Source organism: Oncorhynchus tshawytscha, unplaced genomic scaffold (genome assembly GCF_018296145.1).
Source record: "Oncorhynchus tshawytscha isolate Ot180627B unplaced genomic scaffold, Otsh_v2.0 Un_contig_8562_pilon_pilon, whole genome shotgun sequence".
Lineage (NCBI taxonomy): Eukaryota > Metazoa > Chordata > Actinopteri > Salmoniformes > Salmonidae > Oncorhynchus > Oncorhynchus tshawytscha.
Window position 1 is genome coordinate 10,001 of NW_024608748.1, and position 17,500 is coordinate 27,500.

Genomic DNA, 17,500 nt, shown 5'->3' on the forward strand with positions numbered 1-17,500 from the left:
GGAATAAGTTAAGCTACACTAAAGCTCACTCCATCCAAACTATTTGGTGAAAAAGTATCATATATAAATCTGAAACGTCATAGACTACACATTACAAGAATAGTTCACTTTGGGTTCATATCTTAACAGAATGTTAAAGACTCCAAAACAATATTTCAAATGAAAATTAGGCAGGTGGAATGCCGAAAAAGACAGGAAATTATTGCCTACTTTAGCCATATTTTATTTTAACAGTAGTATGTAGTTCCAGTAGTTAGCTACACGGCTACATGGTAAAACAGTAGTGTGTAGTTCCAGTAGTTAGCTACACCGCTACATGGTAAAACAGTAGTGTGTAGTTCCAGTAGTTAGCTACACCGCTACATGGTAAAACAGTAGTGTGTAGTTCCAGTTGTTATCTACATGGTAAAACAGTAGTGTGTAGTTCCAGTTGTTATCTACATGGTAAAACAGTAGTGTGTAGTTCCAGTAGTTAGCTACACCGCTACATGGTAAAACAGTAGTGTGTAGTTCCAGTAGTTAGCTACACCGCTACATGGTGAAACAGTAGTGTGTAGTTCCAGTAGTTAGCTACACGGCTATATAGCAAAAATAATTAACTATTGAAAACACCACCAAGATTTGAATTTAGTTCAACTACCAAGCTACTGCAAAATGTAGTTACATTACATGCACAGTAGTACACTACTACCGAACACTGCGCCCTGGTACACACACACACACACACACAGACAGAGAGAGAGACTGAAGGACCTGGCTGCCACACACACACACACACACACACACACACACACACACACACACACACACACACACACACACACACACACACACACACACACACACACACACACACACACACACACACACACACACACACACACACACACACACACACACACACACACACACAGGTCTGCCCGTCTGAGAGAACAAGCTGAGCTCATAATAGGAATTCATGAATAATCTACTGTACCAGTATCCAGGCTGTACCATAACTGTCCGTGATTGGGAGTCCCATAGGGCGGTGTACAATTGGCCCAGCGCCGCCCAGGTTTGGCCGGTGTAGGACGTTATTGTAAATAAGAATTTGTTCTTAAATGACTTGCCTAGTTAAATAAAGGTTAAATTTAAAAAAAGATATATAATAATTAACCACACAAACCTCATGACTATGTATTTCTATGTCTTCTGTCTGCAACTGCCTGAAACACCTCCAAAATAAATGCCTTTCAGTCTACTATCAGATGCAATATTAGTAGCTGACTGTACAGTATGATGTGGTGCATTCTGGAGAGGAACATTAAAGAACCTTAATGTCTTCAAATATTGCTTCCAGCAGAGTATTTTCAAAAACACTCCTCTTTCTACATTTCCATTTCATAAATACAATGTTAACAAAGCACAAAGAGAAGAGGAGGACAATATATGTTCTAGTGATGCAGGACAAGCAGCCTTATTGGAAACAAAGACTGTTCTAATGATCGTTCTAGTGATGCAGGACAAGCAGCCTTATTGGAAACAAAGACTGTTCTAATGATCGTTCTAGTGATGCAGGACAAGCAGCCTTATTGGAAACAAAGACTGTTCTAATGATCGTTCTAGTGATGCAGGACAAGCAGCCTTATTGGAAACAAAGACTGTTCTAATGATCGTTCTAGTGATGCAGGACAAGCAGCCTTATTGGAAACAAAGACTGTTCTAATGATCGTTCTAGTGATGCGGGACAAGCAGCCTTATTGGAAACAAAGGCTGTTCTCAGGGCAGGTCTGTTTGTGGCTAGATATGTTCAAGCGTTTAGTCAGAATTGTTGGTTAGTAGGCTATTTGTGATGTCATCATGCGCTGTTTGCATCAGGGGCGTAGACGTGGATGAGCCTTGGTGGACAGAGGCCCACCCACTGGGGAGCAAGGCCCTGACAGGCCCACCCAATCAGATTGATGCGGTTTAAGCATTGTTGTGGACTTCGACAATCACATGTTTCTATTGTTTCTATTCTAAAAAAGGTGTGATTTTGAGAGTGAAAATCTGAAAACATAACAAAGACATCACGTGTGAAAAAAACTCCTTCGCTGGACGGGCCGTTTGGGAACTTTCTGGCAAAATTAGAGTACACCCACATCTCCAGGCACCACGACATCACTGCATAGGGCTGATGGAGAGACAGCAGTCACACACAGCACGATGTTAAAGCACCACTACATCACTACATAGGGCTGATGGAGAGACAGCAGTCACACACAGCACGATGTTAAAGCACCACTACATCACTGGATAGGGCTGATGGAGAGACAGCAGTCACACACAGCACGATGTTAAAGCACCACTACATCACTGGATAGGGCTGATGGAGAGACAGCAGTCACACACAGCACGATGTTAAAGCACCACTACACCACTGGATAGGGCCGATGGAAAGACTGCAGTCACACACAGCATGATGTTAGGATAAGCAGTCCATAAACTCTAACATAATAAGCCAGTAGGTGCCAATCAGAAAAATACAAAAACACAACCACTAAATTTACTACTACTCTTTCCCGTTGCAAAAAAAAAACATGTCACTTTTACCACTCAAAAGTATCCTGTGACCTAAAGTTTAAAGTGGAATTGACAGCGTGTTAACTACTTTGCAGATATGAAACAAACAGACAATAATAATTTCAGTCAAAAATATCAAATTCTCAGTTTATGCCACAAAACCAACTTTATGAGAGGTTTTAAAAATAGGTTATATTTGACTCGGCGTTACATGACGTACACTAAGGCATTGTTGGTAGAATAGATGGATGCAGATTAATGCATGTCTAATATAATTCACCGATAGAAAAATATTGCTGTCAGGTTGTAAATCCCAGCTGGTCTGTCAGGTTGTAAATCCCAGCTGGCCTGTCGGGTTGTAAATCCCAGCTGGTCTGTCAGGTTGTAAATCCCAGCTGGTCTGTCAGGTTGTAAATCCCAGCTGGTCTGTCGGGTTGTAAATCCCAGGTTGTAAATCCCAGCTGGTCTGTCAGGTTGTAAATCCCAGCTGGTCTGGTAAATCCCAGCTGGTCTGTCAGGTTGTAAATCCCAGCTGGTCTGTCAGGTTGTAAATCCCAGCTGGTCTGTCAGGTTGTAAATCCCAGCTGGCCTGTCAGGTTGTAAATCCCAGCTGGTCTGTCAGGTTGTAAATCCCAGCTGGTCTGTCAGGTTGTAAATCCCAGCTGGTCTGTCAGGTTGTAAATCCCAGCTGGTCTGTCAGGTTGTAAATCCCAGCTGGTCTGTCAGGTTGTAAATCCCAGCTGGTCTGTCAGGTTGTAAATCCCAGCTGGTCTGTCAGGTTGTAAATCCCAGCTGGTCTGTCAGGTTGTAAATCCCAGCTGGCCTGTCAGGTTGTAAATCCCAGCTGGCCTGTCAGGTTGTAAATCCCAGCTGGCCTGTCGGGTTGTAAATCCCAGCTGGCCTGGTACATCGTCTGCTGCCTCCATTCCGGATGCACTGTTTCAGTTTCAATGACGATTGTAACTAAAGCGGGGAATGTCAATACAATCAAACTTGCAAGGGCATTGATTACAAGTCAATCATTGCTAATAGGCTAGCGTATCTATGTAGCAAGCTAAAAATACAGAGCCTAGAGTTAGCTAGATAGCTAGCTAGATATTTACTAGGAGGATGTCATGCCATTGGAGGAGTGGGTGAGTGACTACTTTTTCCCCTCATATCGTTTTTCGATGGATATACACAGCTAGAGATGCAACTTTAGCCAGTTAGCTTGGGTGCTTGGTTGGGACAAGAATGCATTGGCAGGCAAGCTGCAGAAGGATGTGGAGGCTACAATTCCCCATTGTTTATCAGTGAAATTTTGACGGCCAACTAGCTGAAAAAGTTTGAGAGGGTTTATCTAATGTTCCCTCGTTAGATTTGAGTTCATCTCACTCTGGCTGGCATTAGTTGTTGATCTTGTTGATGTGCATAACTGAGGGAGAGAGAGTCTACCTTTTCATGGTTGTTTGATCAATAGGACTGTAAAGTTCCCAAATGTAAGTGGGCTCCTGTGGTATTTATATATTTACAGAAATCCATTCAGGTGTATTTTGTGTCTCTTGGCAAATGCGTTCTAATGATCTAATGTCTCGCTGTTGCAACTTCCTGTAAACACACAGTCCAGTTCATAGTGAATGATGCCAGGCCCTACTGCCTGTAAACACACAGTCCAGTTCATAGTGAATGATGACAGGCCCTACTGCCTGTAAACACACAGTCCAGTTCAGAGTGAATGATGACAGGCCCTACTGCCTGTAAACACACAGTCCAGTTCATAGTGAATGATGACAGGCCCTACTGCCTGTAAACACACAGTCCAGTTCAGAGTGAATGATGACAGGCCCTACTGCCTGTAAACACACAGTCCAGTTCATAGTGAATGATGACAGGCCCTACTGCCTGTAAACACACAGTCCAGTTCATAGTGAATGATGACAGGCCCTACTGCCTGTAAACACACAGTCCAGTTCAGAGTGAATGATGACAGGCCCTACTGCCTGTAAACACACAGTCCAGTTCATAGTGAATGATGACAGGCCCTACTGCCTGTAAACACACAGTCCAGTTCATAGTGAATGATGACAGGCCCTACTGCCTGTAAACACACAGTCCAGTTCATAGTGAATGATGCCAGGCCCTACTGCCTGTAAACACACAGTCCAGTTCATAGTGAATGATGACAGGCCCTACTGCCTGTAAAAACACACAGTGATGACAGGCCCAGTTCATAGTGAATGATGACAGGCCCTACTGCCTGTAAACACACAGTCCAGTTCATAGTGAATGATGACAGGCCCTACTGCCTGTAAACACACAGTCCAGTTCACAGTGAATGATGACAGGCCCTACTGCCTGTAAACACACAGTTCAGTTCAAAGTGAATGATGACAGGCCCTACTGCCTGTAAACACACAGTTCAGTTCAAAGTGAATGATGCCAGGCCCTACTGCCTGTAAACACACAGTCCAGTTCATAGTGAATGATGACAGGCCCTACTGCCTGTAAACACACAGTCCAGTTCATAGTGAATGATGACAGGCCCACTGCCTGTAAACACACAGTCCAGTTCAGAGTGAATGATGACAGGCCCTACTGCCTGTAAACACACAGTCCAGTTCATAGTGAATGATGCCAGGCCCTACTGCCTGTAAACACACAGTCCAGTTCATAGTGAATGATGACAGACCCTACTGCCTGTAAACACACCTGTAAACACACAGTCCAGTTCATAGTGAATGATGCCAGGCCCTACTGCCTGTAAACACACAGTCCAGTTCATAGTGAATGATGCCAGGCCCTACTGCCTGTAAACACACAGTCCAGTTCATAGTGAATGATGCCAGGCCCTACTGCCTGTAAACACACAGTTCAGTTCAAAGTGAATGATGACAGGCCCTACTGCCTGTAAACACACAGTCCAGTTCAAAGTGAATGATTCTGGACAAGACAGATGGTTTTATTCACCGCAGTGTCTATTGATTGTCCAAACACATGGCTGCTTTCTCACTCTATACTGCTATAGAATTTCCACAAATGCATTAAGCATACGTAATTCCCAAACATTCTAAGAATTTATGAAAACGTGGATGTGACCATATCTAAGTGGTCGATTGTCAGATTATTTGTTTTAAGTGTCATTCTTCCTGGGGGTGTACATGAACAGACTTGAATAAGATGTCATGATGCTAAAACGCTGTCAGTTCCACATAAAATGCAACAACGTTTCACACACACAAGTTATTTTCAAAGAGACGACTAACAATAGGAAGCACGCTGCAATAACAAACACACTTCCACTCACCAGATGATGATCATTTGAAACTTAACTTGTTAAAAGTTATTCTTGAAAATGGAGAAGCTAACAAATTAGCAACAACATCCTCTTGGATAACAGCTGCTGCAGCCGCTGCAAACTAGCTGACAACAAAAGCTAGCTAGCTAGCTAGACCGTGGGAAAACTACTGCTCGCTATTGAGCAGTGACATGTTGTTTCCATATGTTTTTGTAAAAACGGTCATGAAATCAAAATGTGATTGGTTGATTCCACTGTCACTCCAAAATGTTTCCCTAATACAGTTGAATGGCAGACGCCTTTATCTTGCTTCTGATGGGCTACCCAATTCCAGAGATATTTCTCCCCAGAGATAAATCCTTTTCCTTTCCAACAAAAACTGAAGATATTTTTTACCTTTGGTTTAACTAGGCAAGTCAGTTAAGAACAAATTCTTATTTTCAATGACAGCCTGGGAACAGTGGGCTGCCTTGTTCAGGGGCAGATTTTTTACCTTGTCAGCTCGGGGATTCAATCTTGCAACCTTTCGTTTACTAGTCCAACGCTCTAACCACTAGGCTACCTGTCGCCCCAGATTTGTTCAGAACATAATTGAAAATAATAATATAATTATGATTATCATTATTCTATTCATCCTTAGCCCTTCTCTGAATGCGTAGAAGGCCCATTGTTCCCCACTATGTTTGGGTTAGTAAACATTTTTAGAGTGGCTCGATTTGCTCCGGTCTTGGTCTTCAATCGATCTCACTTTAGGTAGTCTCGAACACAACACTGATTTTTGGTGACCTTTTAACGCTAACCCTTTTCCTAACCTTAACCTAATTCTTCTGACTTGCTATGTTAATTCTCCTAACTTGCTATTTTAGTTATCCTAACCCTGCTACGAAAAGTTTGCTGTACTCCATCTAGTCAAAACTGCCAATACTGCCCACAGAACAGCGTGAGTTTCCAATAACGCGGTACTCTGCACGACAACTCGTCACCACCATCATTCAGAATCCACCGTTATAATACCTAGTACTAACGTGTCATGTGTCCTGATATTGTCCACATTCGAATTGTGACATTTTATGAAAAGTGTCTACACATTTATGAAAAGTGTCTACACCGCCCACTGTCCGCAATTGTGACCTCATTTCCTGGTCCATATATATAACACCACTAGAGGGATATCTTCAACCACCAACTTACCATCCTGAGACAAGGCTGAGTATAGCCCACAAAGATCTCCGCCATGGCACAACCCAAGGGGGGTGGGGCGCCATCCCAGACAGGAAGACCAGTGACTCAACCCACTCAAGTGACACACCCCTCCTAGGGACGGCATGGAAGAGCACCAGTAAGCCAGTGACTCGGCCCCTGTAATAGGGTTAGAGGCAGAAAATCACAGTTTTATTTGAGACGACTGTACAACCATCAAGATTAATTGTCAGATTCAACAGAATCTTTGTTTATTGGGACCTAGAACAAGCATCTCTGTTTTGTCCGAGTTTAAAAGTAGAACGTTTGCAGCCAACCACTTCCTTTTGTCTGAAACACAGGCTTCCAAAGAGGGCAATTTTGGGGCTTCACCATGTTTCATTGAAATGTACAGCTGTGTGTCATCCGCATAGCAGTGAAAGTTAACATTATGTTTTCGAATGACATCCCCAAGAGGTAAAATATATAGTGAAAACAATAGTGGTCCTAAAACGGAACCTTGAGGAACACCAAAATTTACAGTTGACACAACTAAGTCCTATTGTTTGTACAGTCAGCGTATTTTGAGTTCTGATGGGGTACGACAGTTGAACTAAGCTAATGAGGCATCTATAAGTTATATTCTTCAAGAATCAATGGGTATACATCATCAATATTTAGAAGTCTAAAGATCAATGTATCAACTGCAGATTGTCCTTTTAAGATGTGGTCTGGGATGAACTGAATCCTGCTGTTAGCATAAAAAAAGGTTTGAGCATAGGAAAAAGGATTTGAACCACGGGGTATTGTCCTAATCTGACTGAGTTTTTCCACCAGCTAATTAGCTCTCGACTCGGTCCAAGATGATGCAAAAAAGACGACAACTTTTACATTTTTCTTTCAAACGTTTTTTTTCTCCCTACCATTTAAAAATTTAATAAATATTAACATTTAAAGCTTTTCATTCATGTATATACAAGAACTATACAATACACATAATGATGTTATGAACTGCAAGACAGAAATGAGGTAATGCACAACTTGAAACAGCGTGACATCAGACCAACCACTCTGCAGACTTACAGCATTCTCTCTACTTCTCGACTGACATCATTATACTTTACATTCTGTTGGCTGGCTGTTAGTTTCTTAGATAATAATATGCTGCTGAAATGTACACTATATACAATATTACTTGAAAAATATATCACTTACAAAAAAATATCAAGAATGGTTTTCTTTTTATCTTTTAAAGCATATGTGTGAGTTTTTCCACAAAGGTAATGTGCATGCTACAGTGGGGTTGGCTTTACAAACAGACTTGACCTGTTGACCTTTAGATGACCTCTGAGGTCAATCTCTTGTAAATGGTTGTTTGGGAAGCACGTCAACAATAAGAGCACCAATGGGGAGAGGTTACAAAGCTCCCTGGAGGAAGTGCCATCATCACCAAGACACTGCGACATCATCACCAATACATTGTGACATCATCTCCAAACTGGTGACATCATCAATACTTGTGACAGCCCCTCAAAGTGAAGGTTTTTTTTTGGGCCGTGCCACACACAATATCTTCACAATATTAAAGTTCAATAAGTAGTTCTGATGCACTTTCAAAATAAGTTTGCACAACTGTACACAGATCAGGAAGTAAATGGTAGCAATGCAGTCGTCACATTGTTTAACATGTCTTGTAGTCATTTTAGTTCCAGCACCATTTTATTTTGTTGTTTATTATTCCATTTATTAACTGAAGCAGAGAGGGCTGAGTGATGCAGTGCAAATGCATAGAGATCACTCTGCTGGTTCGATGAGGTAACCATTAGTGGTCTAAGTCCACTGGCATGGATTTTTATTTTTTTTATTTTATGTTAATTTATTCTTGCAGCAATTGGGTGAGAGTCCAGTCCAGGATAATCCATCAGATGGTTGTAATAATGTTGTAACAATGTTGTAATAAAGTTGTCACATTGTAACATTGTCATATTGTAACATTGTCACATTGTAACGCTGTAACACTCTAATGCTGTAACAACGTTGCAATAACGTTGAGCTGGCAGAAGTCACGGTGGACCATATTACTGAGCAGCAAGTCCCAGGATAAGTCAGTGATCATGTCAGCACATGGGACAGGGTCCTGGTTGTTCTGGTTCTGTGAGCCGAGTCTGATCCTACATCCTCCCTTCTTGACCTGGCAGCAGCAACGCCAGCCACAGTTCCAGCAGGCCCGGGTTCAGGGCCGGGGCCGGCGGATTGGCCTAAAGAGCGGTTGTTTGGACTGCTGTGCTCTTTAGATGGCGATAAAGCAGCGTCTCCATTGGAGTCTGGAGAAGCGATGGATCGGAGCCGGGGCCGGAGAGGCGGGCTGGGACCTGGAGGTAGAGAAGGGAGCCCAGGGACCAAGTCTCCATCTCCGACCCCAAAGGAAGGACCCTGGGGAACGACGGCACTTGCCGACGGTGAGGTGGTCAGGCCCTGAGCAGTGGAGCGAGGCCGTCTAGGGGTCTTAGTGGTTCGGGATGGGCTCTGGGTGGTGGTGGGGAGCGGGGAGTCTGATGGTTGGGTGGTGGAGGCGGTGGGGTTGGGCTGGGTAGAGGTCTCCTGGCCAGTCTCAGAGTCTGAGTCGGAGGATCCTCCAGTCTTGTGGAGGTCTGGGGATGGAGAGAAGAGGGTGGTGAAGCCTTCCTTCCTGTTGCAGGACTCACAGCACAGCTTGTTGTAGCCAGGAATGGAACAGTAACGGGCTAGGACCTCCATCTGGCAGAATATAGACTTGTCTCCAAGACATGGCTCATCTGTGGGGCGAGAGCAGAGTCAGAGTCAGACACATTACAGCTCTTTCCTCATACAGTAGTGACCTTAACCCAACACCTGGCAACCCAACACCTGGCAACCCAACACCTGGCAACCTCTTCAACTGTATCCAGCTCCGCCGGCATGCATTGAAAACTTGTGGTTTTCTCCTGGCTATTCTTTTGCAAAATAACTAGGAATGAACTGATTTATTTTCAAATAAATATGTATTACATATAACATCACATTAAGGTGTGGGCTGGTCACTGAATTAAAAAAGAACAATAGCAGGTGTATTTCTCTCCAGTAGCTGGCCTATTCTGTCCATTCATAATTCACCTGTGGGAACATGACGCTTCTCACCCATGAAAGATAAGATGCCGTCTGCTCTGTTTTAAGGTCCTTACTACTGAATAGTGTCTGTTCCAGGTGTGTAGGAGTCTAAATAACAATGCTGGAAGAGCATATAAACAACTTTTGGAAAGCTCATATTCTGAGCCATTAAAAAAAGTATGGTCTACAGAAAGAGATGGAAGAGATGGCGACCCGCACACTGTCGGAAAAATGAATACATCCAAAACTGAGGCTTGAATGCAAAATAAAGATGTTGATTAAAACACCTGACAACAGAAAGAGTTGGCCAATACTATCCGAGAGATTGTTAGTGAGGAAATTACGTCTGCCTTCGGCTTGCAATTAAAACCGATAAATGAATCTCTTGCACTGCTCGTTTCTAAAAAATGGATACATACTCTACTGAAGTGGAAAGTTTGGAGACAGTGGCCAATGTAACAGAGGAGCGACACTATGACTGTCACGACCTGGTCTTAGTATTTTGTGTTTATATATTTATTTGGTCAGGCCAGGGTGTGACATGGGGTTATTTTGTGTTGTGTTGTGGTATTGGGGGTTTTAGTAGGTATTGGGATTGTGGCTGAGTAGGGGTGTCTAGCATAGTCTATGGCTGCCTGAGGTTCTCAATCAGAGTCAGGTGATTCTCGTTGTCTCTGATTGGGAACCATATTTAGGTAGCCTGGGTTTCACTGTGTGTTTGTGGGTGATTGTTCCTGTCTTAGTGTTTTGTATTTCACCAGATAGGGCTGTTTCGGTTTTCATTATTTCATTTCGTTAGTTTTGTAGTTTCTGCATGTATAGGTTTTCCTTCATTAAAATATATCATGAATCATCATCACGCTGCATTTTGGTCCGATCCTTGTTCTACCTCTTCGTCAGAGGAGGAGATAGAAGAGAGCTGTTACAATGACCTGGATGGAGAATGACCAATGGCTGGGTTTCACTGTGGAACCTGTTTATTTGTTTCACATCTATGGCCTATTAACACTAAAGATAACAATTACATCATTAATAATACATATACACTACTGTTCAAAAGTTTGGGGTCACTAGAAATGAGAAATGTCCTTGTTTTTGAAAGAAATTCAGATTTTTTTGTCCATTAAAATAACATCAAATTGATCAGAAATACAGTGTAGACATTGTTTACGTTGTAAATGACCTTTTAAAGGTCATGTAGCTGGGAAACAGCTGATTTTTAATGGAATACCTACATAGGCGTACAGAGGCCCATTATCAGCAACAATCACTTCTGTGCTAAAATGGCATGTTGTGTTAGCTAATCCAAGTTTATTATTTTAAAACGCTAATTGATCATTGACCAAAACCCTTTCGCAATTATGTTAGCACAGCTGGAAACTGTAGTGCTAATTAAAGAAGCAATAAAACTGGCCTTCTATCTTTGATAAACACAGATATTAAACTGTTTTCCAAAATGTTGTCATCCGGTCTCGAGACTTACTTACCCAAATGGATCCACACGGACATAACCGTGGGAAGTAAGGGGTGCTGAGTGAGGGTGCTGCAGCACTCCCTGCAAAATCAGAATTTAATACAAATATATATTTCACAAAAGTAGTGCATCTGGCCTTTACTTGTCCTCTATTAGCGGACTGATGTAGCAACTGAGGCGCGGACAGATTTATCTTTTTCAACACCCCCCCAAGTTGACAAAATAATTCTACTTAATTCTACTCAATCGTTTCCCATATACACGGAGTGTAGAAACATTAGGAACACCTTCCTTATATTGAGTCGCACCCCTTTTGCCCTCAGAGCAGCCCCAATTCGCCGGGGTATGGAATCTACAAGGTGTCAAACGTGTTACACAGGGATGCTGACCCATGTTGACTCCAATGTTGTGTCAAGTTAGCTGGATGTCCTTTGGGTGGTGGACCATTCTTGATACACACGAGAAACTGTTCAGTGTGAAAAACCCAGCTGCATTGCAGTTGGTCTCCAATGATACATCCCTTACACAATGTAATATGGTGTCTCCTATTGGCCTGGTAGAGGTGGTCTTCACTGATACAGCCCTTACACAATGTAATATGGTGTCTCCTATTGGCCTGGAAGAGGTGGTCTTCACTGATACAGCCCTTACACAATGTAATATGGTGTCTCCTATTGGCCTGGAAGAGGTGGCCTGATACATCCCTTACACAATGTAATAATTGGCCTGGAAGAGGTGGTCTTCACTGATACATACACAATGTAATATGGTGTCTCCTATTGGCCTGGAAGAGGTGGTCTTCACTGATACATCCCTTACACAATGTAATATGGTGTCTCCTATTGGCCTGGAAGAGGTGGTCTTCACTGATACATCCCTTACACAATGTAATATGGTGTCTCCTATTGGCCTGGAAGAGGTGGTCTTCACTGATACAGCCCTTACACAATGTAATATGGTGTCTCCTATTGGCCTGGAAGGGGTGGTCTTCACTGATACAGCCCTTACACAATGTAATATGGTGTCTCCTATTGGCCTGGAAGAGGTGGTCTTCACTGATACAGCCCTTACACAATGTAATATGGTGTCTCCTATTGGCCTGGAAGAGGTGGTCTTCACTGATACAGCCCTTACACAATGTAATATGGTGTCTCCTATTGGCCTGGAAGAGGTGGTCTTCACTGATACATCCCTTACACAATGTAATATGGTGTCTCCTATTGGCCTGGTAGAGGTGGTCTTCACTGATACATCCCTTACACAATGTAATATGGTGGCTCCTATTGGCCTGGTAGAGGTGGTCTTCACTGATACAGCCCTTACACAATGTAATATGGTGTCTCCTATTGGCCTGGAAGAGGTGGTCTCCACTGATACAGCCCTTACACAATGTAATATGGTGTCTCCTATTGGCCTGGAAGGGGTGGTCTCACTGATACAGCCCTTACACAATGTAATATGGTGTCTCCTATTGGCCTGGAAGATACAGCCCTTACACAATGTGGTCTCCACTGATACATCCCTTACACAATGTAATATGGTGTCTCCTATTGGCCTGGAAGGGGTGGTCTTCACTGATACAGCCCTTACACAATGTAATATGGTGTCTCCTATTGGCCTGGTAGAGGTGGTCTCCACTGATACATCCCTTACACAATGTAATATGGTGTCTCCTATTGGCCTGGTAGAGGTGGTCTTCACTGATACAGCCCTTACACAATGTAATATGGTGTCTCCTATTGGCCTGGTAGAGGTGGTCTTCACTGATACAGCCCTTACACAATGTAATATGGTGTCTCCTATTGGCCTGGAAGAGGTGGTCTTCACTGATACAGCCCTTACACAATGTAATATGGTGTCTCCTATTGGCCTGGAAGAGGTGGTCTTCACTGATACAGCCCTTACACAATGTAATATGGTGTCTCCTAAGAGGTGGTCTCCACTGATACAGCCCTTACACAATGTAATATGGTGTCTCCTATTGGCCTGGAAGAGGTGGTCTTCACTGATACATCCCTTACACAATGTAATATGGTGTCTCCTATTGGCCTGGTAGAGGTGGTCTTCACTGATACAGCCCTTACACAATGTAAACTATGCTTTAATGCTATTATTGCTCACACTGTTTCTATTTGAAGAACAATGTAACTGGGATTCAAAACGACATGCCCATATTCTAATATTTCACAATAATGCCTTGTGATCTGGAGGACAGCCTTTAGTATCCCCTCAATGGTCCCAATGTGGAATCCGTATCCTTACTAATATCATGGACATTAATGGTTTAAGAGCATTCCAAGGAAACATGTTTCTATATTTACGACTTAAGTCAGCTATGCTGGCCTATGGACTCCTTTGGTAAACCCAACTACTGAAACCTCCAATGATGGGATATATAAACAACTTTTGGAAAGCTCATATTCTGAGCTAGCCATTAAAAAAAGTATGGTCTACAGATCTACTTGAATCTGAACAACCCATTAACTCGAACAGAATATGGAAAAAATATGACCTTGGCATTCTGTAATCCAAACCACCAATTTATACATTTGAAGTTTGTTCATTTACTGTATTTAACACCAAAGAAACGTTTCACGCTGAAATTGGCCCCAACTGTTCACTGTGTCCCTTAAATCAGGTAGGCACATTTTCATTTGATGTGGGTGTGCCCTGCAGATAAATGCCTTTTTCCCCCATGAAGGTCATGAATTTAAATATTCAATGCTTCCCTTTAATTATGTTACTTAACGATGAAAGCCCCTTGAATCTCTCAGTCAATCAGAGAAGACTACTGCTGGAAGGCAACACTGCTTGTCACACCCTGACCTTAGAGATCCTTTATATTCTCTATTTTGGTTAGGTCAGGGTGTGACTAGGGTGGGTAGTCTAGTTTTTACATTTCTATGTTGACCTGGTATGGTTCCCAATCAGAGGCAGCTGTCTATCATTGTCTCTGATTGGGGATCATATATATGCAGCCTTTTCTCACTGGGTTTTTGTGGGATCTTGTCCATGTCTAGTTGCCTGCGTCACGTTTTCGTTTTGCGCTTTATTGTTTTTTTCCTGTGAGTTTCATCTAATAAACATGTGGAACTCTATGCACGCTGCACCTTGGTCCATTCATTCAACACACGACCGTGACACTGCTGCTGAAAAATGATTGGCTCTAAGATGGCCGACCACCTCACTCTCTCCCATTTAACCAGTGGATACAGTTACTATTAGAAGTTATAACACTAGAATCATCGACAACAAGAAGGAATGGTGCTAGTCAAGGAACGACTGAGGGTGGGTGGATGGGGACTGGGTTATCTTTGTACACATTTATTTGATTGTTTTTGTACTTGTAACCCCGCTCTGAAATAAAAATACAAATCGGAATAAGAACTTGGTCACAAAAGAACAGAGATTTGGATCTCTTGGCCTAACGCCTAAAGGTTATGGGTTTTATTTTATTTATCCGTTATTTTACCAGGTAAATTGACTGAGAACACGTTCTCATTTGCAGCAACGACCTGGGGAATAGTTCCAGGGGAGAGGAGGGGGATGAATGAGCCAATTGTAAACTGGGGATGATTAGGTGACCGTGATGGTTTGAGGACCAGATTGGGAATTTAGCCAGGACACCAGGGTTTAACACCCCTACGATAAGTGCCATGGGATCTTTAATGACCTCAGAGAGTCAGGACACCCGTTTAATGTCCCATCTGAAAGACGGAACCCTACACAGGGCAGTGTCCCCAATCACTGCCCTGGGTCATTGGGATATTTTTTAGACTAGAGGAAAGAGTGCCTCCTACTGGCCCTCCAACACCACTTCCAGCAGCATCTGGTCTCCCATCCAGGAACTGACCAGGACCAACCCTAGCTTCAGAAGCAAGCCAGCAGTGGTATGCTGCTGGGGTTGAGTCCCAGTCAGGGCTATTCCCTGAATTCGCTACATACTGTACCTCAAACATATTTCCCAGACACACTCTTTAATATCAGATGTCTAAAACGGTAAGCCGCTAAGAATAGAATAGACTAGAATCCAATAAAATCCAATAGAAGAATAGAATAGACTAGAATCCAATAAAATCCAATAGAGGCATCCCATGCTCACTTACTGAAGGAGAGTTTGTGGACAGGATTCTCAGGAACAATCTGATGTACACCCTCCGTCTTTGTCGTTGAATTCTCCATCGCTTCTTTGGTGAACGGGGGCAGCGATGACTGTCCTGTTTTTACCAAAGGATGAGAGACGGCAAGCTTTACAGATAATTACATGGTGGGACTTTGGGTTGCAAAAATCATAGGTTTTCCAGAAATCCAGGTTGGACGATTCCAGATTTCTAGCTTTTTCCCCTTACTTCTTCTGGTAATGTACCAACTGGGAGTTTTGGACATCCTGGACATTTTGGGGAAGGTTACCTTAACTGCAACCCTACATAAGGGTTATTTTGGAAGGTGATGGTTCTATGTGGAACCATAATGACTCAAATAGCCCTTTGAGCTCTTCAATGGTTTTTTACAGTTCAGAACTAGGGTTCTTTACAGTTCAGAACTAGGGTTCTTTACAGTTCAGAACTAGGGTTCTTTACAGTTCAGAACTAGGGTTCTTTACAGTTCAGAACTAGGGTTCTTTACAGTTCATAAAATGGTTCTTAACAGTTCATAAAATGGTTCTTATCTCTTTTAGTGATAATTAAAATGTAGGGGAAGCAGCTCATTAGAATATTTTGGGGCGTGTGTAATTCCATTACATATTAGATATGACAATGGTCAGTGATGGTGTCCTGTGAAAGACTCATGTTATGGCCTTGTGTTAGTTGAGAACAGCTGACTAAATCAGTCAGTGGGTCTCAATTCTCTCCTCAGGGACCCCAGCTGTTCCAGAGGAAGCTCACTTGTTTCAACGTGTCAATAATAACACCTATGGAATTTTAACAATATAACATGTCTGACCAGAATAAAACCCTGTATGGTTTTCAATAGTAATACAAAGAACCTTTAAGATTAAAGAAGGTTCTTTATAGAACCATACTCCATAAAGGTGCTATAAAAGGACCATAAGAAAAGGGTTGTAACCATAGCAGAACCCTTTTTTGATGCTATATAGAACCTTTTATTAATGGTTCTTTATATAACATTAGCGCCATGTTCCAGTAAGAACCTTGATAATGGTTCTATATAGAACCTTCAAAAAAGGGTTACATAAAGCACCAAAAGGAATTTGCTACGGCAGCGGTTCCCAAACTAGGGGTTTGCAACTGATCCAAACTCCCCAGGTAATCAGAGCTCTTTAAGAACCCCCTCCTCTCCTGTCTCCCCAGGTAATCAGAGCTCGTTAAGAACCCCCTCCTCCCCTCTCCTGTCTCCCCAGGTAATCAGAGCTCGTTAAGAACCCCTGTTCCTCTCCTAAATGTTACCCATTCATGTTTGGACAACTCTCATCCTCCTTTCTAATACTTCATAAAGAGGTGTCCCCTAAATGTGTTTCACCTCCTGGAAGTCACTCCTCAGAAAACAGAACTGGGTACAAAGCTCAATTCCCCCCCCATTCCCCCCAGCTGTTATGGAGGAGAAGGGTCCATTTATATTGGCCTTTCCCAACTGTTCAGATGCATGTATAGACACAGATGTGCACACACACACGCACTAACACACACACGCACAGTCTTGCACAACTAACCTGGTGGGGACATACAATTCAGTCCCATTCAAAAACCTAACCTTAACCCTAAAACTAATCCTAGCTCCTAACCCTAATTCTTACCCTAACACTAATTCTAACCTTAACCCTAAACCTAATTCTAATCCTAACACTAATTCTAACCTTAACCGTAAACCTAATTCTAATCCTAACACTAATTCTAACCTTAACCGTAAACCTAATTCTAATCCTAACACTAATTCTAACCTTAACC

The 17,500-nt window shown here is 42.6% G+C and overlaps 1 protein-coding gene across 2 annotated transcripts in view; it reads right to left on the reverse strand.

The window, feature by feature from the left end:
* Positions 1-7,598: 7,598 nt before the first annotated feature.
* Positions 7,599-17,500, reverse strand: part of LOC112236317 (A disintegrin and metalloproteinase with thrombospondin motifs 3) — a gene marked incomplete at its 5' end in the record, with an annotated part of 60,158 nt that continues 50,256 nt past the window's right edge. The window contains 2 exon segments of one of the 2 annotated variants that reach the window (XM_042313598.1): positions 7,599-9,645; positions 15,701-15,811. In XM_042313598.1, the coding sequence (XP_042169532.1) occupies positions 9,107-9,645; positions 15,701-15,811 (650 nt within the window). 2 annotated transcript variants of the gene reach the window in all.